The sequence below is a fragment of the Centruroides vittatus genome, unplaced genomic scaffold (genome assembly GCF_030686945.1).
Source record: "Centruroides vittatus isolate TY-2023 unplaced genomic scaffold, ASM3068694v2 contig_361, whole genome shotgun sequence".
Classification (NCBI taxonomy): domain Eukaryota; kingdom Metazoa; phylum Arthropoda; class Arachnida; order Scorpiones; family Buthidae; genus Centruroides; species Centruroides vittatus.
The window spans coordinates 581,511-604,545 of NW_027122185.1; the positions used below are offsets into that span (position 1 = coordinate 581,511).

The 23,035-nt window shown below is 32.0% G+C and overlaps 2 protein-coding genes across 2 annotated transcripts in view; one reads left to right on the forward strand and one right to left on the reverse strand.

Moving 5' to 3' along the window:
* Positions 1-253: 253 nt before the first annotated feature.
* LOC136975003 (uncharacterized) lies at positions 254-13,336 on the reverse strand. Its single transcript, XM_067269991.1, has 5 exons — positions 13,083-13,336; positions 12,913-13,011; positions 9,155-9,320; positions 4,359-4,578; positions 254-905 (listed from the first exon to the last, which is right to left on the reverse strand). Exons 1-5 carry the CDS (start codon positions 13,208-13,210, stop codon positions 337-339), a joined length of 1,182 nt encoding a protein of 393 aa, XP_067126092.1. The 5' UTR covers positions 13,211-13,336; the 3' UTR covers positions 254-336.
* Positions 13,337-15,286: 1,950 nt separating this feature from the next.
* Positions 15,287-23,035, forward strand: part of Ufl1 (UFM1 specific ligase 1) — a 30,771-nt gene continuing 23,022 nt past the window's right edge. The window contains exons 1-3 of the mRNA XM_067269996.1: positions 15,287-15,378; positions 15,997-16,142; positions 22,098-22,224. Coding sequence (XP_067126097.1) covers positions 15,302-15,378; positions 15,997-16,142; positions 22,098-22,224 — 350 coding nt within the window. The 5' untranslated portion in view covers positions 15,287-15,301. The remainder of the gene's footprint in view (positions 15,379-15,996; positions 16,143-22,097; positions 22,225-23,035) is intronic.

Genomic DNA, 23,035 nt, shown 5'->3' on the forward strand with positions numbered 1-23,035 from the left:
TCAACATCGTATGACGTGGAATGGGTGCAACCGAGTATTATGTGCAGCCCAGAAAATCAACCAAAACTGCAGCAAAAGAACTGGAAATGTTGAAAACAACAATGCAGAGAAGTTCCCTTTAAGCATTTGTTGTAACTCCAAAAACATTATGAAACAACTGGTACAAAAGAAAACATTATAAATTATAAATTCCAATAAAAAATACCTTTAAAAGAGCTTTCTTCAACAATATTAAGCAAAAATGAACAAAGAATATTCCATAATATTTTTATTACAACATTTATTTTAGTATTTTTAATCTTGATACGTATATTTTGAGAAAACATGTACATAAATTTAACAAAATTGTTGTATAATATCATGGTCTGCTTGCATCAAAACTGGTGGTACGTGAAGAGGATTGAACATCTGAATGGTCCGCTTCAATTTTTTGGCAAGATTTTTGTTGTATGAATCATTCAACTGGAATTGTTTCCAGAGAAAGTGAGTATTTTTATTCATTTCGGAATCCTCATCTTGAGAATTATTAGACTTTGCTGCATCCTCTTCTTCCTCCTCCTCCTCCTCCTCCTCCTCCTCATTATAATCTGTATTGGAATTTGTTTCAGTTCTGAGAACAGGAACATTGTCTGGATTACATTCAATTTGCATTTGTACTACATTTGAATCACTGTCATAATTTGTTATGTTTGATACATTTTCATTGAGTTTATTTAAACCATTTTCATCACTCTTATTAGTGTCATCAGCTTCACTTCTGGTGCTGGTTGCATTTGAATCATTATCACAGTTTACTACATTATTATTATTAGATTTAGCTGCACTTGAACTACCATTTCTGTTGAAAACATAATCATCATCATCATCACATAGAAGAGTTCTATTTCCATATGTACCCTTAAAACCTGTTAGAAATTTAAAAATAATTAATAAATTATTGAAATTTTAAAAACCTGATGATACTTTTTCTCAAAGTAAAATTATTGAAAAACTTTTTTGCTTTCTTCCAATAAATTTATACCAAATCATAAAACTTAGACCAGTAAAATCTATAAAAACAAACTATTTTTATATTATATATGTGTACAGGTTATTACAAAAAGAATGCTATCACTTTAAATTACTGTTATTATATTAATTATTATCTACAATTATATTATTATTATATTAATTATACTGAGAAATATGGAGTATATACCAATTGACAGAGTAACTGTCCAAATTTCATGTCCTATCTACATTCAAAATGTCTTGTCGTCTATTATGTCTAGGAAGGGAAATAACAAAAATGGTAACTGTAAAAGAGAAGGCATTTTGTGTTCTGTAGTTTGCAAAGTTGAAATAACTCATCATTGTGCAATATAAGTAATCTGTAGGAGCTGTAGAACTGTGGCTGCTTGTGAGGAGTGACAAAAGATATGTTATAGGAAGAATATGAGTATTGGTTGGATGTGTGCTGTGTGACGTGAGGTGCACACATTGAGAAATTGTAATGGAAAATGGTGAAACTTGGACAGTTTTCTAATGTATTAATATACTGTACATTAAAACATTCTCAGATAATAATTAATAAAACTACAATACCTTAAAATGATAGCAATCATTTTGGAAAACCCTGTATATAAATAAAACTATTAAATGAATTTCATTAAAGACAGAACTGCAATCTATAATCCATTTACATATCTATCTAAAAAAAGTACTTTAACTGTAAATCTGCTTAATCAATCATTATTTACATATAGTATAAAACAACTAAATCTATTGACATGTTCTTTTTGTATCTATGTGATCTTTATCTTTATAACTTTAGTTATTTATTGCTTTTTGCACAAGAGCCTATTAATCTATACTGCTGTATGCTATAAGCTACAATGTGACAGCAAAAAAAAAAAAATAATAATAATAAATATAGACAAAATAAGTGTAAAAAACAATACATTGAAAACAAAATGAATGAATAAATGATCAATAAAATACAATTAAATACATTGTGCAAATGTATGGGCTTGCACAGCCAATCCACTAACTTAGAAAGTTTTAAACAAAGAAACTGATTTTTTAATATGGACGTGACAATGTTTCATTTAAAATTTACGTATACAGGGTGGAGCATAATGGAGTCCAACATTTATGAGGTGAATTTTAAAAAAACAGTACAATAATATGGAAAAAACTTTTTATTTATTCAAAGTACACGTAGTAAGGTTTTTTGGTTAGGTTTTAAAATGATGTCTTGCAATGGGAATTGGTTGGTCCTCCTAGCAGTATTGTGTGGAGTAGCGACAAAGCACATTTTCATCTGTCTGGCACAGTGAATAAGCAGAATTTTTGTTATTGGGCTGCTGGAAACCTGAGAACTCCAACGACCTCTTCACAGCCTGAAAGTCACTGTTTGGTGTGCCTTGTCCTCTGTAGGCATTGCGGGTCCTTTTTTTTCAAGAGGATGGCATCATTGTTACTATGACTTCCAATTGATACTGCGACATGCTGGAGAATTTTTTGGCTTTTAGTTTCAACAGGATGAAGCCACAGCCCATATGACCCGTTGTTCTCATGCCATTTTGACAGAAATGTTGCCCGGTCGACTAATCTCTTTACGGGAAGACGTTGAATGACCCCCTTGCTCCCCCGATTTGAGCTCCTGTAACTTTTTCTTATGGGGGTATCTCAAGACAGAGGTTTTTAAACATTGCCCTCAAACCCTACAAGAACTTAAAGAGGCCATTCATGAGGAAATTGCAAACATTCCTCCAGATATGCTGGTGAGAGTTGAAGAAAACTTCAAGGAACAGCTCCAAATGTGCATTGCCCGTGAAGGCCAACATTTGGATGACATCAGTTTTAAAACCTAACCAAAAAAAACCTTATTACATAACTTTGAATAAATAAAAAGTTTTTTCCATATTCTCATTCCATTTTTTTAAAATTCACCTCATAAATGTGGGATTCCATTATGCCCCACCCTTTATGACATTTTCATCATTTTTTTATGACAAAATATCAAATTTTGTTCTTGTAAATAAAAATTAATTAATATTAATTTTATTCAATATCAAATCGTAATATAATTCTTACAGATTAACTGAAAATACAATGTGACTTCTGTTTGAGTACTTGACGTATGAGAATTCAATACAAAGAGCTGTTTTCTTTATATTTCTTTCTCATATACAAGACTGAAATAATTTATAAACAAGTGCTGATATATATTTACAAGAACAAAATAGCTGAAATCGATTGTCATCTTCATTTTCTGTTTCATTCTCATTATGTCTTTGTTCATATAAGTATAATGTTATTGTTTCCAATGCAATTGAATAAATTTAGTGAATTTTATCTACATTACAAACCCTTCTATCAGTGATTGCAATTTTATTAATTAAAAACTATTTCATTTGTTTTCTGCCTGCTTATTAACTTTTGTTTTGGTTTCTTACCATGAAATAAAAAAAATGTACTTTACACATTTATTACATTGGCTTCTCTCATTTCCTATTAGTTTCTTTTGTTTCAGTGACTAACCAAATCAATATTTTCTCTTCTTTTATTTTATTTAGAATCATTGGTTGATAGATAAATAGGTATTTTGGAGCACATTTTACAAATAATGTTGTTTGGGAATGTGGATAAAGTGACTAGGTTATGCCAGAATGAGATACAAATTTTGATCATAAGAAATAACAGAAAAGTTTGTTCCTATTTATGAGGTTTTGATTTACAACAGTTTTTGGGTATGATGTAAATTGAAGTGAACTATATAAATAAAATTTTTTTTACATGTTTTCTTTTCATACAAACTGTGTTTTTATAAAATTTCTTGGACGTTATTATTTGATTAATTATTGGATGTTATTATTTGAAAGGAAAAAGTTTTTGTTATAATTCACGAGCAAAAAATAGTCTGGATTAAGATCAAATTATAGCCATTTTCTAAATTGACTAATAAAATGAATATTTGCAATAAATTTTATAACTCCCTTTTTCGGATTCTCACATATATATTGTATTCAAAAATTAAAATTTCAAATGGCTAATTTAATACAGAAAAAATAAAGCTTAATTAAAATAATATCTGTAAAATAAATGTTTGCTTATGCATTCTTGTTATTCTTGCTTATGCAAATAATATGTAATAATAAAATAAATAAAAATAAACTTTTATTCATTTTATTTTATCCTATTGCTGAGTCTCTGTAGGAATAAACATAGTACTACTAAGAATAGAATTTGAATGAAATTTAAATCTTACATCTAGAGCTTACGTTAACGTAATAATGATCTAATATCTTAATAATATATATTTTTTCAGATAAACATTGTTTATTTTAATGTATTTAAAATAAAAAAAATAATACCTGAATACATTGCTCTTTCCAAACTAAAGTTTCCTCCATTAATTATATTGCCAAGACTATGTAACAGAGATAAAACAATTGTACTGTCAGTTGGCCTTAAATCTGCTGAGAATACACCATTCAACATATCAGCAAAATACTGATATATTGCACCAATATCAGGCTCTGAATCTGTTCTTGGTTTCAAATGTGGCTCATTTTTAGCAGCATTAGAAAATAACTGAAATACATAATATCTTTTAAGATGATGTTGTTTACAAAATCTTATTCAGTATTATATGTATTTTATACACACACACACACACACAAATATACAGGGCTGGTTTTGTGCTATTCACCACTCATGTGCTATAGATATTTGGCCTATCAATGCAGATTGTGAGTAGATTCATAACATAACTCAACTCATACTGGTATGTTTTATGACAAATCCATATAGTTGAAAAGAGTAAAAAAAGACCAATAAAAATATTTTATATATTTATTTTAATTTTATTCAAATCAAGCTGACTCATGGGTAACAGGTGCCTTGGCTCAAAGTTATATTTCAGTGCACAATATAACAGAATTTGCAAATTAATATGAAATTAATTTTTAAAAAATTTTACTTACTTAGTATATAAATACAATATACAGGGTGTATCAAGTACAGTGGTTACAAACTTTCAGGAGAGATAGAGTACACCTAGACGATGGAAAATCACATAGCAATGCATGGTCGGAAACGCTTTCTTGGCGCGGTAGTGACAACACAAAACAGAAGAAAGAAAGGACATGAACAGGGTGAGAAAACACGTTTATTATTCTTAGTACAGCAAAAATGCTGGGATGTCTTTGGCTGGTGTAGCAACATCTATCGCGCACACCAGCCAAAGACGTCCCAGCATGTTTCATTTAGGCTTAACATTGTCGATGTTAAGCCTAATGAAAATTTTTATACAGTAGAACCTCACTTAATAAGCATAATTCGTTCCAGAGTTTTACTTGTAATGCGAAACACTCATTAAGCGAAACAATTTTTCCCATAGAAATTAATGTAAAATACGATAATGCATTCCATGCCAAAAAAATGCTCAAATGTTTTATGTATAACATTTATTCAAAAAAAAGTTGTACAGTATATCCTGTTAAGGAGCGTGAATCATCATCATCTTTTCTTCTAGCGCAGAATGAACCATCCTGGAATGAGAATTAGATTTGCAGACCAAAAAAAAAAACAAAAATTACAGCTAATATGTTTGATAAATACTCCAAACAATATGCCAAATTCTTGGGTTATGCGATGGCTATAATAAAATATTAGAAATTAATTAATTTGACTAGAGGTAGGCAGTTATGTTTCCATCTCGTATTAAATTTAATAATTATAAATAGTTAATTTTTAATTCAGACATTTGTAAAATTTAATTTGGAATCGGTCATTAAATTTAATGACCCGAGAATTTGGCATATCGTTTGGCGTGTTTATTATATAACGGACTATGGTTGTTGATGTTTATAAGTAATATGTGTGAACACAAGTTTGGAAAAATATGTGATCACAAGCGACACTAAGATGCTAGCAGAACGAGTGCTAAACACAAACTGATGGAGCATGCCGCATGTGCACAATTCGGGACTTCCCCTCTCCTCGTCACTTGTTAAGTAAGGCAAATTTTTACAATTTGTTTTGCTCGTTATGCAAAATACTCATTGTGCAAGGTGCTTGTTAAGAGAAGTTCCACTGTAATAATAATTGTGGCTATTGTATCGTTAAAAATTATTTCTTTATTTTGTACAAACAAAATAAATGTATTGAAAAATATAAAAACAAAAAATATTATACTTTAGAAGTTAATCTAGTATCAAAAATGTTCAATTCAGCACGACACACGTCCCGACACAGTCTGACTGGAATGTTTTTGGTTAACCCCATGGTCGGCAAACTGCGGCTCGCGAGCCACATGCAGCTCTTTAGCCACTTGAGGGTGGCTCTTCCACAAATATTTAATGACTTATATTTAAATCATCTTACCTTATAAACAACTTAGTCAAATAAACAATTACAGAAATATTAAAATAAATCACTTCGTTAATCACAAAACTGGATGAATATTAAAGCAAAAACTAAACACGTACACACACTGCTATATACATAAACAAAGAGGTCAGGTTTTGTGCTAATGTCACTAACTTTGCATTCCTGGCTAACATTGTAGAGTAGGGATGAAGTCCATCAGCAGTCTCATTGTGTACAGTGGTTAGTGCTCGTCCATCTCGCTGAAAATCCAACAGGTATTTTTGTTGTCAATTTAAAAATTGTAATTATTTTGTGGTTGGTGACTTTATTATTATAAAACGAAACATTTTTTAGGTGCTCTATTTGATATGGTTACAATGAAAAAAAATGGAAGATGAAAACCATGAATTTAAAGTTGAATGGACCGAGACTTTTGCATTTATTCAAAACTTAAATGGCCTTCCGACCTGTCTTATTTGTCAGGAAAAATTGGTGCATAACAAGAAGTCAAATTTGGAGAGACACTGTACAACTAAACACACATCATTTAGTACTAAATATCCTCTTGGTGATGCAAGGAAGAAAGCAGTTGAGGAACTTCAGAAAAGTCAAGAAAAATCAAGTTCTGTATTTAATTACTGGATGCAACCTTCCAAAAATGATAACATTGCAAATTTTGTGGTTAGTCAACAGATTGCTAGGAGAGGAAAACCATATACAGACAGCAAATACACAAAAAGTTGTTTTATATATGCATCCGAAGAGCTATTTCGGGATTTTAAGAAAAAAGCACATATTCTAAAAAGAATTAGAATTACCATTGTCTGCTAAAACAGTGAAAGATAGAACAGTCAAAATGTCTTCAAATATAACCAACCAGCAAGTTGAGGATCTTAAATTGGTTTCAGCTTTATCGATAGCAGTTGACGAGTCATGTGACGTAAATGATACAGCACAAGTTTCACTTTTTGTACAATTTATTTCGTCTACAGGTCCTAAAGAACTTTTAGGATTATTGCCACTCAAAGGTCAAACATGTGAAGAAGATATAGCAAATGCTGTAATTGAGAGCATTGAAAAACATCCTATTCCACTCAATAAAATTGTCTCAATTTGAACAGATGGGGCAAGAAGTATGATCAGCGTAAGAAACAGGTTTGTTACTATTTTGAAAAGAAAAAAAAAATTAATCACGAGATACTTGCTTACCATTGCATCATTTATAAAGAAGCACTTTGTGCACAGACATTTCCAGAAGAAATTTGCAGTTATGGAATTGGTGATTAAGATTATCAACTCCACTATAACTAAAGCTCTTAATCATCACCAATTTAAAGAATTTTTAGTTGAAATGGAGAGCGAGTACGCAGATCTTCTGCTGCATAACAAGGTACGTTGGTTATCAAGAGGAAACGTTTTAAAACGTTTCGCTTCCTTATTAACAGAAATTAAAGCATTTCTTCTTGAGAAGGGTGTTTACTATCCAGAACTAACGGACGATCAGTGGATCCAAAAATTTTATTTCATGGTAGACGTTACGTTTCATCTAAATCAGCTTAATTGTAAACTACAGGGGAAATGGAAACACAATTTTTTCGATGTTAGAAGTTATTTCATTTGAAAACAAATCATCCCTTTTTGCTCAAGATTTTGAAAGAGAAATTTTGATTCACTTTCCAAGCCTCTTGAAACATCGCCAAGAAAATAATTCTGATATTGACATTTGCTATTTCAAAACAACAATTTTAAATATGAGGGAAGCTTTTCTCAACAGGTTTCAGGAATTCAGAAACAGCAAAGCGACGTTAGCCTTTGTTAGAAAACCTCTAATGCTACTGTAACAGAATCAAATTTTTCTCCCTTTAATATTGACATTGGCATCTTTGAAATGCAATTGATGGATTTAAAAATCAAAGAAATATGGAGCTCTAAATTTGAACATCGTTGTGCTGATAAGGAAATAATGGAGACAAAAAAATGTGAACTTAGTTCAAAGCATGAGTAATCTACTTTGAAAGACCTGGAGAAAGAAGACAATGATTTTTAACTCCTGGAATAGTATTCCTGACTCATATGATTAGTCGAAAAAACTAGCATTTGCTATTCTTTCCTTTTTCAGTTCTACATATTCATGCAAACAATCTTTCTCAAGCATGAACCTTATCAAGAGTAAATTGAGAAGTCGTCTTATTGATGAGAACCTGGAATCGTGCCTAAAATTAAAAACAACATACAAACCTGAATTACCCAAACTTTCCAAGGAGATAAAAGGCCATTGTTCACAATAATGTTTGTCAGTCATTATCATGATTTAATTTTATGGATACCTTACTTACAATTTAATTTTATCAATAAATAATATCATTATTAAGTATGATATCAAGTTTTCTTCAATGTACAGTACCTATTGTTTAATTAAGACTTAAAATTTTAATTAAAGATTAATTAAAGATTGTATGTATGTATTAAGTTAATAACAATGTATCTACCTATGAAGTTTAAGAAATTTGGCTCTCAAAAGGAATCTCAATCGTTGTAATGCTGATATTTGGCTCTTTGACTAATGAGTTTGCCGACCATGGGGTTAACCGATGTTTTGATTGATTAGTGTTCAGATAATTGACGCTCTACTGTATGTTTAAAAAATTTTACATATGGTATGTTTTTATTATTTACAGAATTTCCTAATAAAAATAGTCATGTGCTTTAATAGTCAGAATTACTCCTGTGCATCTAAGGGTCAACTTAACCATTCAATGTCCATGACACACAAATTCACATATATCAATTTACTTACCTCTGCAAATATCATGGATGAATCATCTCTCTTAAATCTAGTGGGAACTTCACTACTTGCAGCATCATACCAAGATTGAATAATTGTTCTCTTATTGTATTTGCTATCCTTTTTATCTTTATTATGCTTTTTTAATAGATATGATCTTCTGTATTCCAAATGCAAACTGAAATCATATTGTATACATTTTAAAAATCTATAATCACACAGTCAAAATATTTTAGATATAGAAGTGGTTAACACATTATAATATTGAAAATATTACAAAATTCTAAGTCTATTTTAACATTTTTGTTTCTAAAAAATATCCACTTCAAAGAAAATAATGACTGCCACATAAAGATGGCGGACATTGCCTGATTGACATAGTTAACCTTCACTGCAAACAAACACAGAAACTGAGTTTTTCTACAAAAAACAAAAAACATCACAGTTACATAAAGCATTAACTCTAGCAGACTTAAATAACACACCATTAGATTTACACTCACACATATGGACATGACTCAACATATACATAAAAAGCATAGACATCATTAAGCAAGTGTGGGTTCAAAAGGCATGCCAAGGCAGGCATCCCTACAACCTGACTTAGGATTTTGTTGACAAAACTGTGTCAAAAGCTGGTTAGCTTGGGGATGTCTCTTTGGGGAGATAGAAGGATTCATGATTGCCATAGAGGATCAGGTCATAAATACTACAGAAAACACATACTCAAAGATACAACACTGACAAATGACACATGTAGAAATGCCACGTCATGCCAGAAACTATACGACACATCACTTCTGGCTGCAAGTTCTTGGCACAGACAGATTATTTACATAGACATAATCAAATGGCAAATATAATACACCAAGAGCTTCTAAAGAAACACAAATTATTAGATATCCACGAACCATACTACAAAATACATCCCACAGACAGTATTGGAAAACAACATGCACAAAATGTACTATGACAGAGCCATAATCTATATATATAAAATTACTACAAGTTAGTCACTTTCACAGCCTCAATTAGAAGAGCATGCACCCATTGTCCTGATGTTGTTAACTCTGCTATATTAAAACTCTTGGAGATGAGCATCTTGGTCATTATCGTAGGATCATACAAATATTCATTGATAACTTCCAGAACAGTCCAGCTTTGGACAGATGTGACACTATTGAAATAGACTGTAGAAAGGTGAAGTACAATCACCATCTTGGTATCATATTTAAGGAAATTTGGAAAGCTCCAAGCAGGAATATATTGTATAAAAGAAATCCTATAGTTTATAAACTCCTGAAGAATGACAAAGATCCAGGAGACTCCATAAGAATATCAGTTGTCTATACCGTCAGCATGGTCACATGCTACATGTCATCACAGATGACAGGTAGCACGTGACCATGATGACAGATAGCACATGACCATGATGACAGGTCATGTAGAAGCCACAATGTCAACTTTAACTTCACAGTCAAAGGAACACAAGTAGGACATTAAAAAGTCACTCCCTGATTTTATAGTCCTCTCAGCTTACATCTTGGATGATTTAGTCAAGTTTCATTGGGATGAAGCTAAAGTCACCTCATTGATAGATCAGTCTTGAATATAATCACCACATTCAAGACAGTGATGTTAATGCTGTTATACAACATCTTAAAGTTGAATTGATAAATTGAAGAAATAAGTGTTTTTTGGTTTCAAAACAAATTAATGAATGAACTACTTACATGAGATGAGGCATATTTAAAAAGGAAGCCTTAGAATCCTATCAAGAAATTCTGCAATATTTAAATCAGTAGTTTGATTATAGCCATAGCTCCATCTACTAGTGTCAATCACTCAACGTACAAAATAATATTGAATTGAAGAATGCCATAAATGTGACTGATAAATTGGGAGTTGAATATGGTGGAGATGAGCACTGATTTAGTTCATTTGTATAAGGCAACACAACATGTGGGTTGATTTTCCTTTAGAGCAGTGGTTCTTAACCTGGGATGCGTGCACCCTCAGGGTGTGAGAGAAATATCAAAAATTTTTAAAAAATAGCTAATGCAAGTATGGAAATGGAATTTGAAAAACTAGACTTAGAACAGTTCTCGTGTAAACAGTTAGAAGTTTATCCACAACTGGCAAAAGCAGCACTAGAGACACTTTTACCATTTGCCACCACCTACCATTGTGAAATGGGATTTTCAGCAGTTTTGCACATCAAAACAAAAGCCAGAAATTGCTTAAATGCATCTGATGACTTACATGTGGCTCTTTCAAAAAAAGAGCCTCATTTTAATAGAATTATTATAAATAAACAACAACAACCTAGCCATTAAAATTTAAATATTGCTTTTTAAGTTATATAGTAATATATATCGTAAATAAACATGGCATTTGTTTATGCAATAAATGTTTTTTTCTTAAATAAAAAATATACACACATTTTTTAAGGGGGGTGCAAGAGCTTATTTTCAGATTCAGGGGGGGTGCTGACCACTAAGATTAAGAACCACTGCTTTAGAGGATTCCTTCCAGGAGAACTTTTATTACAAATGTAAAGAAAACTCCATGTGGCAGCCTGTTAGTGAGGTGCGAACCCACAACCAACTACTAGTGTTCGGTGATCTTATTCGGCCCTTGGTACACCACACTTCTCCGAATGTAGGTTGAATTCAAACAGACAAGTATTAACAAGTAGTTAGATGTTAAAGTTTAAGTATCTCTCAGCCCACAATATTTGTGAAAAATGAAAACTTTTTGACTGTGACCCTAAACCAAATTTAAAAATTGTTCATATTGTCGCTCTTTCCTTAAGTAATGTCTACATAGTGTGTCAATTGATTAAAATTATATGAAACACACAATTTATGATTTGATAAAATAAGGCAATACATGCAGGAAATCTGGCAGGAGGTATGCCTCCTGGGAGGACTTTCCCATGGGAAATTGTCCCTTAATTAGGTTTTAGATACCAGAAGAAAACTCAAAATGCCATGTTGTCTCTTGACTGTTATGGGTCAGGAAAAAAACCCACAATCATCAGTATTCAATGGTTTGAAAAATCTGTGAAGTAATTAAAGAAATCAATTACAAACAGCAATGACTACAAGTGAACTTTTAACTTTTAATCTCTCGATGTCATGTACTAGTTTGGAAATTTTGTTAAAAATGATGAAAAAGCCAAACTTTTTAATTGCACAAAGTGGAGAACTATAAATTCAAATGTTGACACATCCTACCATTTTAAGTAAAAAGAAATGCAATTTTGAAAAAGCAAAAACTTTTCTTTGACACATTCATTGTATGTTTCCTTGGATTATTAATTAATTCATTCATTTCAAAAATGGTTAATATGCACCTAGGTAGTCCAAGATGGCGGCTCGTCTCCGATTCCAGCAATCAGAACACAGGGAACAGTGGGGACACACGTTCTAACCTAGAATAGGTTAGGTTAGGTTAGGTTAGGTTAGAACGTGCGTCTCCACTGTTCCCTGTGTTCTGATTGCTGGAATCGGAGACGTGCCGCCATCTCAGACTATCTAGGTGCATATTAACCACCTGGTTTACCAGAAGTCGACGACACTAACGAAAACAAAGAAAATCACTACGATCGCCGGCATAGGCTATTTCACCAGTAAGCAGTCACCACGCAATGTTTTAGTAGCGGATTCTACCACCGGGCAGCGATCTCAATCTCCAATCTTTAAACCGTACGCATAATTAATTATAAACTTTTGTATCAATAATTTTATTAATCAGAAACTTCTTACCGAACTTCATTTACGTCTTTTGTCTTGATAAAATCGGCCACTTTATCCAAATGATAAAATCCAAATTGTCTGAGTCCTCTCAACAAGAGCGCTTTTTCGCTAAAAGAAATACAAGCAACTCCTGCATTAATGCTGCTTCTTCTATGCTTATATAATTAATTGAAACTTACGCCATTGTCCATATTGACGTTCCAAAATCAACTGTACTCCTACGCCGAACTTTCTTACTTGTTACTTCATCTTGTTCTTCGTCTCCCTGTACTTTATTCTTTTTTTTCGACCTCTTACGATTTCCCATCGTCAGTTATTACGCCGTATTCACATTAGAAATATACTATTTATACTAATTTCCGTTCGTAATTATCAATTTTAAATTTACTTTGTTTATATTGAAGCACGTGAAACGGTTTAAACGTGATTTACACTAGGCAAAGCGCAAAAAAAGCGGAGAACGAACGACGAAACTACTAGCGCCACCTGTACAGAAATATGGAAACAATTTTCAAAAAATTATATTTGTACTACAATGAAATACTATTATGTTATTTCGTTAAAATCTATTTTTACAAATTGATTAAAACTGTTCTCTGTATTTTTATTATATTCCAAAATGGATTAATCATTAAAAGTTTGAGCGCACTTTTTAAATCCCATACAATAAGAGGGCTTTTTTTTTTTAATGGGTTCGACCAGGCCTACAACGGAGTAGCTGGTCGTTAAGGCCTTGTCATACTCTAACGGACCACTTTCCGAAAAATTTCAGTATTTTTGATCTCGGCTCCCCAGAACGGTAGGCCGCTATTCTAACCGATAGACTATTCGGCATTTTTTAAATTGACTGAGGAAATCTAAGGACCTTTGTGATTTTCACAAAATATAAAGTCATTACTTTTGCTGTTATGAATTTTAAGATTTTAGTCATATAGATATGTTTACCGTTCTCCTTTTTAATAAAATACATCTGAGTACAGTTTACACAGTAATTCGCGAAGTCTTTTTTTTAAAACTCTTTCCGTCCTGTCGGCACTAAGAGGGCCTCTTTTAGTAGGCCCATTATGGGTTCGGCCAGGCCCACAATGGGGCGGCCGGGTGGTGAGGGATGGGGCCCGACATATCCAAACGGACTACCCCCCGAAAAATTCCTGGGGATTTCTCGACCCGTTCGGATTCGATCCCGCGTCCCCCAGAGCGGTAGGCTGCCACCTTGACCGCTCGGCCATCCGGCCCCTAATTCGCGAAGTCAAGAAACGACTTCTTCAAGATATTTTGAGCAAATATGTCATATGAACAGGGGTTCTATTCTTAACACTTAAGTCGTTGTAAATTTGTGAATGTTAACAGCAAGATGAAAGAAGTAAAAAAGAAATCAAGAACGAATACAAAGATCAATAGTCGGAAAATTATTTATTGCGAAACCACAAATGTACAATGTGTCAAAACGATTTTGCAAAATTTTCCCTGCCAATTCAATACACTTTTCGGCGCTCTATATGTTTGACATCCGTGTAAGTAGGAATTCAATACACGTGTAAGTAGGAATTCCTTTCGTATTTGCACTTACGGCAACCTCAAATAAAAAATAGAAAAAGAAGAAAAAAGAAAAAAAAACAAAAATGGGCGAGAGTAGTCAAGTTCACAATAACGTGAAATAATTTTTAAAACTAGCTGACCCTTGATAATCCGACGCTTTTGTAATCCGACATGCTCAGTAGTCCGACGCACCTCCCGTCAAGGTCACCGTAGTCCCCGTCCCGTTACGTGTCTGCTTGCACAGAAGGATGTCGCGACACGAATCTCCCCACCCAATTCTTACACGATGACACACATTTCTTGTGTTTTCCGTGAGCAGTTCTGTACGTACAGTATTATTTATGCCTATACATACTGTATGTACATTTATTGGCTTCCATATTTCTTTTAATAAACATGTTTTAGTTAACCGAAATGGGTGTTTCATTTCCATATTAACCTAGGCAGCATTTTACTCATAAAATGTAGGAATATTGTAGGCTACTGCTAGCAAAACGATGCCAAATATGTAATCACTTTCGGTAATCAGACACCCCTTTGGTCTTATACCTGTCGGATTATCAAGGGTCAGCTATATTAAAACTAAAACCCATGTCCGATCTTTTATCAATTATTATCATAACTGCAGGTAGAGCTTTCGTGAATCACCCTGCGTATGTAAGACTTTTTTATGTTGGTATTTTTTTTCCTGCGTATAATTTAACTTTTATTGCTTTTATACTCCCGAATTTCTTCTATTTTTAGTATATTTTTTAAAAATATTTATGTATCGTAACAAATATGTTTTATTTCACACATTTGGAAGTACCTCCTGCCATCTGTAGGGAAAAACTTTAACTACTTACGTAAATATGAGAAAATGGCGACCGAGTGGGAAGAGGTGAAGAGACTCGCTGCAGACTTTCAAAGAGCTCAATTAAGCAGCACTGTACAAAGGTACGTACGGATAAATAACGTAGGTAACGTGATCTTGTTTATTTATAATCAGTTTTGAAGGAGAAAATGATTTATTTAAGAATATTTCGTACTTTGTATAAATCACAGCTGTGATATTGAAATATATTGCCACGTCATCAGTAGATTATTCGCTTTCTTAACTAATTTGGCTCTTATCTATTTTTATGTGGAAAACATAAAAATATTACAAGGCGGTGTACAGGCAATTGATGTGTTCTTTATTATATTTACCAATTTAAAATTTGAAAAATTGACTTTGTATATTCTTTTCACGTGGTCTTATACTTAAATCCTTGAACATAAATTGTATAATTCATTGATCTTACAGGATACAAATTTCTCATATGAAAACATAGAAAACTGACAATGATTTGATTCATTCTTATGATTAATAAAACAAATTTACAAAATTAAAATGTATTTATTAAGATTTTTGGTTTGATAATCAAAAACTGTGTAAAAACTGTTTGCAACATAATTTTAATGGATAGAGTACGTCGCACGTAGATGTCGCGCATGATTTTTACGCGTTTTTCTAGTATTTGTTTAACAGTTCTGAAAATAAAATATGTAATTGAAAAATGTTTATATTTTCAGGTTATCCGAAAGGAATTGCATCGAAATTGTTAAAAAACTTATAGAGTTGAAATTAATTGACGTTATTTTTACGTCCGACGGTAAAGAGTACATTACTCCTCAGCACTTGTTAAAAGAAATAAAAGACGAATTGTTGGTCCACGGAGGTAAAAATTTTATCGTAAACTTTTCCTTTTTGTATTAAATGAAACGTTGAACGTGTAAAGCGTTTATCGCATCTCTTTCTTAATGTAAATTTAGTTTTACACAGTGTTGCTCTTTTTTGATGAAGATTCTACTTAAGATTATAATTAAAGTAATCTTAAGCAAAGTTTTTAACTTTGTTTTAGCTGAGATCTTTTGATTGTATGAAATTGATAATTTTAACTTTTTTCCATTACAGTTTTCATTTTTTGTTGTTTTGAACAAAAAATTATACAATTATCTTTAAGGATTTCATATGAAATTTAACTCTCATCATTTAAATATATACAATATAATTTACTTCTTTATTGGATAAATATTAATAGGTGGTTTTCTATTCTGAAATATAATCTTAAACATGTTTCAACAAAAATATGAATGTAAATAAGAGAAATGGCATATACCAGCAGTTTTTCATATTAAAAATACAATTAAAAAGGGATAAAAGATTTTTTGGTGAAGCTTTTGCATTTTTTAGCCTCAAATGAAGGTACAGGTTTGAAAAACTTTTAAGACACTTATTTTTGTGTTTGTCTTCAGTTGTATTAAAAACTACTTTAATAAACACTTGTCTATGCCAGGTTTGCATTATATTATAATGCAGACCTGGAGTAGTTTGTGTTTATTGTGTGTATAGTAAAGTGTTTATTAAAGAAATTTTTCAATCTGGTGAATAACCAGCTTGAAAAAATTTCACCATATTGTCAATTTAGTTGAAATCCTGAGATAGAACTGGTAAGTGTCCTGTTTTCACTAGCCGTGGAGTGGCTAAAATAAAATGCTCACGACCATAAAAATTCTACAGCTATATTCAGCTCTATACAAACAATAGCAGATAGATGCTAGATTATGCAGATAAAGCCAGAACTTTAAGTTGCTTACTTGTTGTTTTATCCATTTTATTTTAGATTATGTCAGCTTGTGACTTAGATACAATGTGCTTTATGCAGATAAAGTTGAAAATAAGTACAGGTGGCCCTCGACTTCCACACGTAATTGGTTCCTGCAAGTGTGTGCGAATGTTGAATGTTTGAAAGTAGAGAGAAGTAAAGAAATATGCACCAAAAACTGTGTTTTAAAGTCTATTTAAAATTTATTTTGTATACTAGTACTTTCTATATATTAACAGGACTTATTATACTGGAAATTATGGATGCAGATATTTAGTCTTACAGATCAAAAATAATGTTCTTTATTTAGTTCACCTGTACTAGAAAGTACAGGTGAACTAAATAAACTCAAAGTATACTGTAGAAAGTACTAGTATACAAAATAAATTGTAAATAGAGTTAAAAAGGACACAAAGACATAATAATTGTGTTTTAAAGTATTTATTTGTCAATATGTATACGTAATGAATTTAACGAGGTGTGTTTAAGTGCTTTTGGGTGTTTTCTTTATAAACTTGTCGAGAGTTAGTTGAATACTGTATCACATTTTAAATTTGTCGAACCAGCCATTACTTGCTTGAAACACCATGTTAGAAACTTCATGCAAACTAAGAGCCGTAGCTTGAATAATTGAAAAACTCAGAGGGATGTTATTTTGATGTTGATCATCAATCTGTGATGACAAAGATCTTTTCATTTCATTTATCACTATGCCATGTCTTTTGGAAACAATCTTTGAAGATATATTTGCACAAATTTACTCTTATTTTTTAAAATGGAATAGATTGTAGTTGTGTTTACATCGTACAAACGTCCGATCAAAGCAAAAGATTCGCCGTTTTCAGAACGTTTAATTATTTTCATCTTTGTCTCGATCGTACGAAATTTATGAGTCCTTAATTTCTTTTTGATTGTATCAACACTGCAGTTTCTTTGTTTCTCACCTGTGTTTATCAATTTATAAGGACGAAATATTTAAATATAAACAAATAAATTGGCAAAACACACAACATGTTGATGCACATCCTAATGCAAGACTGAAACTGTTTTGTTATTTCTGTAAAACCGTTATTTCTTAATGTAAAACCATAGACCACGTGATACAGTCGATCGATGGAATATGCCGGCGACGACTCGTGTGTCGCTACTCTGATATCTAGGTACTCTACTCACACTTGTGTTAACCCGCCATCTGTTGGCTTTGTTCGTAAGTCAAATGTTCGTAAGTAGAGGACTGCCTGTATTTTAAATTAATTAATTAAAAATATGATTAAAAATTGCAGCCCAGCATTATGATGATGTCACAATAAATACTTGCTCATTTTATTATTCATTTTATATACAGGGTGGGAAAGAAAGTCATTTAACACCCCTGCTACAGAATATACAATGTACCTGAGTTAATTTGCTCATGTCAGGAATACATTAGATCAAGGGGGAAACAGATTGATGTCTGTTACATGCATGGCTGCCATGTTGAATACATCTCCAAAACTAAATGGGAAGGGGGTTATGTGACATATCATTTAGGGGCAGAATTTCACAAGGAATTGATTGCTGAAAGATTTATTAACCTACCTCAAATAAATATGGATTTATGCACATTACATGATGTGCTGAATGTGCTGTCCCTGAGCTTGTGTGCAAGCCTGTAGACTCCTCTCTCATTCACGCACAACATTGTACAAGCACATATGGTGTGACAGCACTACATGCTTTAAAGATCCATTCCTGTAAATGTGCCAGATTGCATATTTTGACAGTATACATGAGAGACTTTACATGTCCCCATAAATAAAGTTCAGTGACTTCAAATTGAGTATGAGGAGGGCCACTCGACAGGGCCATGCCAGCCAATCCACCTACCAGGAAATTGAACATTAAGATAGTCTTGTACAAGATAAAGTGTGGTGAGGCACTGTCTTGTTGAAAAACGTCAGGAAATGTGCCATCCTTTGTGAGCAAGTATGATAAAATATGCTCCTGCAGCCCTCTGCATTGAGATTATTACCAATGAAAAATGGACTGATAATCCTGGTTCCTCATATCCCACACCACACCATCACTTTCTGAGCTCCAATCATCTTGCCGGCATCATTCCAATGAGGGATTTTAGGGGACCACTAACGTGTGTTCTGTTTTGCTAACTTTCTCATTAACGTAGAAATTTGCCTCATCTGTGTGGAGAAGTTTGAATCCAAAGTGCTGATCTTCCTGTATTCTGTTCAGACACCATTTACTAAACTGGACTTGACAATCAGGATCATCTTCTGTTAGGTATTGCTGTAACTGCAATTTATAAAGGTGCCATTTATTCTCATGCAGGATCTTATGGATTGATGGTCTGTTGATACCACATTCTGAGACAATCATTGTTGGCTGTGGGGGGGACTTTGCATATGATGCCAGCCCTACATATGGTGGTCTTTTCATCTGTGATATCTTTGAGACAGCTCAAATGTTTCTTATCATAGACCAATCCTGTCTTCCTGAATTTCTGAAGTAGGTTGGCAACTGCTACGTGTGACACGGGCTTTTGGTGTGTATAATGTTGATTGAAATCCTGTGCAATCACCCTTGAACTTCTCTCCCTTGTCATCAGGATGATTTTGATGCGTTCTTTCTGTGTTAGGGGCATTGTGTTGTCTGTTCTTCACACCTGTAAACAACAAAGGAAACACATTAATAATTCTGTAACTATTTGAGGTAAGTCAATAAATTTTTCAGCAATCAATTCCTTGTGAAATTCTGACTCTAAATGATGTGTCACATGACCCCTTCCCATTTAGTTTTGGAGTTGCATGTAACAGACATCAATCTGTTTCCTCTTTAATGTAACGTGTTTCTGACATGAGCAAATTAACTTTGGGTACATTCTATATTCTGTAGCAGGGGTGTTAAGTGACTTTCTTTCCCACCTTGTATATTTGACCAAGTTATAAGTAAATATAACATAAATATATTATTGAATAATATTTGATAAATTGTATTGTTTTTTATATTAAAATATTATATTAGTTTCTTAAGAGAAAAAAATACTTATTACTAAAAATACTACAATACTCAAAAATTATTCCTAAATTAATAATAACTTCTTACCTAGCAATATTGAATTTTTATCAGATGGATGAAAAGTCATGAGATAACCAGATACACTGGATAACCATAGTCTAATTTTTAATAGCAAAACATACATATTTACCTGTAAAACTGGATATAATTAATTAATAATTAGCTTAATTTGGCCTGAAAATAATCCAACCTTTAGATACATGAAATTATGAGAATGCGATTTAGAATATTTGTGTTTATATAATTTAATTTAGTTTCTTTCAATCTTGCATAGTTACATAATGAAGCTCTAAATATTTCCTTGCAAATATACTGAGTTTTTGATTAAACCATTTAAGATTTTTTAAAAAAATTTAGTTGAAAGTTTGAAAATTTTTTAAGACGATATACAAGTAGAATTGTAACAAGTCTCTCCTCAGCTGATAACTGAAAATAAATAGTACAACTATTGTGGTTTTTATTCCAATATTGTTTACGACAGTGGTTCTTAACCTTTTAGTGATGAGGGACCATTTATCAAAATTTTTCTCTTGCCATGGACCACGAGCTGTTTGGCAGTAATATAAGTTCTTATAAGGTTGTTCTATAAATTAAACATGTATAAAATTATTCGAAACCAAGAGTATTATATTATTTGCGAAAATGTTACATTAATTATATTATTTTAGTGCAATTTTTGTAACTGCATAGTGTTTACCAACTGCTGGATTCTTTGTTCAGTGCTACTCAAAGCCAAACGCATGTCGGCACTGGCATCCAACCGATTTCGATGTTTATTTTTAATTATCAAAAGCACTGAGAATCCTTGTTTGCATAAATATGAGGTTGAAAATAAAGTTAGGTACCGTAAAGCAATTTCTCGAATTTTAGAGAAAGCAATAGCTTTATGGCTCCAAAAATCTTCAAGATTAATTCCTGTCTCGAAAGTATCCTTGCAGTTACTATCGTATTACATTTCAATTAACTCTTCTTGTGTTTTATCCGGCACCTCAGAAATGTTGACTATGAAAGGATTGTGAATCAGTTTCCGAATAATGCCTTCCAGGAGATCTTTTAAAAGAAACTGGCCCCTATTCAGGTGTTACAAACGTGGAGAAAACCCAGAGAACTCCACGTGGCCAGCCCGTCCGAACGCAGTGGGAACTCGCGACCAAACTCTCAGTGTTTAGCGACAGAACCGCTCGGCCACTGGTGGGCATCTCAACACACTGTCTGTTAATAATTGGGTTTAATGTAAGAAACGCAGAAAAATTCTGTCTTTCAACTTTGCTGATCAATAGGTCGATTTTAGCGGTAAACGTACTGATTTTATCTTCAAATGCAAATATATTGCTAGTGCCTTCCAATTTCATATTTCCTGACCGTTGCAGTTGAAGGTTCAATTTATTTAGTTTGTGCAAAAAAAATCCACTAAATAAGCAAAATGTATTTGAAATTTGAACTGACAAAACTCGTCGTCATTTATTTAATAATTTTAGGATGACTTCACGGACCACTTCGGGTGCTTTCAGGGACCACCAGTGGTCCACGGACCACCGGTTAAGAACCACTGGTTTACTAAGTCAGAAATTGACTGAAGAGAGACTTTTATCATCGTTATATAGGAGTGGATCAATAAATAATCAGCTGGGGCAATAACCATGCTGTTGCTTATGACTGATTATTTATTGATTTACCCATATATATACACCATTGGATAAGTATTAAACTCTTTCCATGCCAATAGCCACTGTCATTGCCATCAACTTGAGGTCACTCTGTTCACTACACTTTGTCATTAAAATACTACACATACATTAAAAAAATTGAGTTTTTAAAATTATTATTCAATTCATAAAAATAATTCATTAATTTCACAAATTATTTTACTTCTTAGAAAAGGTTTACAATAATTTATAAAATTTAATTATAAAAATGCATTTTAATATATTTATTAAAAAAAATTATTTTTTATAGGAAGAATTAACTTGGTAGAGTTATCTCGTATATTAAATATTGATTTTAGTCATATTGAAACTAAAGCAAATGAGCTCGCAAAAAGCGAAACAGAATTGAAACTTATACTCGGACAATTGATTGATAAGTAAGTATAATTTTTTAAAATAAATTATTTAAACAATTAAATTAAACATAAACAATTTATTAAATAGTTTATTGACTATTTATATCATTTATAATAAAGTATAAAGGCAATATTTAATTAAAATTTTCATGACATTTATGAAAATTGTATATTAAATAATTTATTTTAGGATATTCTATTAAATATTATTTAATTTATATTTTTATATAAAAATTTGATGGTATGATATATAAAGATTCAAGAAATGTAATATTCATCAACGAACCTTTAATAATTGTGTATTTTTATTTATTCTAAACAAATACTTTTGATTTTTGACATTTTACCATAATTTTATTCATTCAGTTTGGTTAATGTTACCTATGGTTCCAAAATGGCAGCTCATCTCTGATTCTAGCAAATAGAAGAAAGGAAACAGTGGGGACGTACGTTCTAACCTAACCTAACCTATTCTAATAATTTTGTTGGTAATAATTATGGTAATTTATTAGAATAGGTTAGGTTAGGTTAGGTTAGAACATGCGTCCCCACTGTTTCCTTTCTTTTAAATTACTAAAATGTTTTGTTTATTTCTGTATTTTTGTCTTTAGTTAGAAAAATATATTAAAATTTCATACAGTTTCAGAAGACAAATTTGTGACCTATGATATAATTTTTAGTTTTAATTTTTACCTGATCATTTTAGCTAAACTGTTATCTCTTATTTTAAAATTAATACCTTTTTGTTTTTTTTGTATAAATAGTACTTGTTACACTTGTTAAATTTGTAAATTTAATTTAATGCATTTATCAAAGCCAATCTAGGATTTAT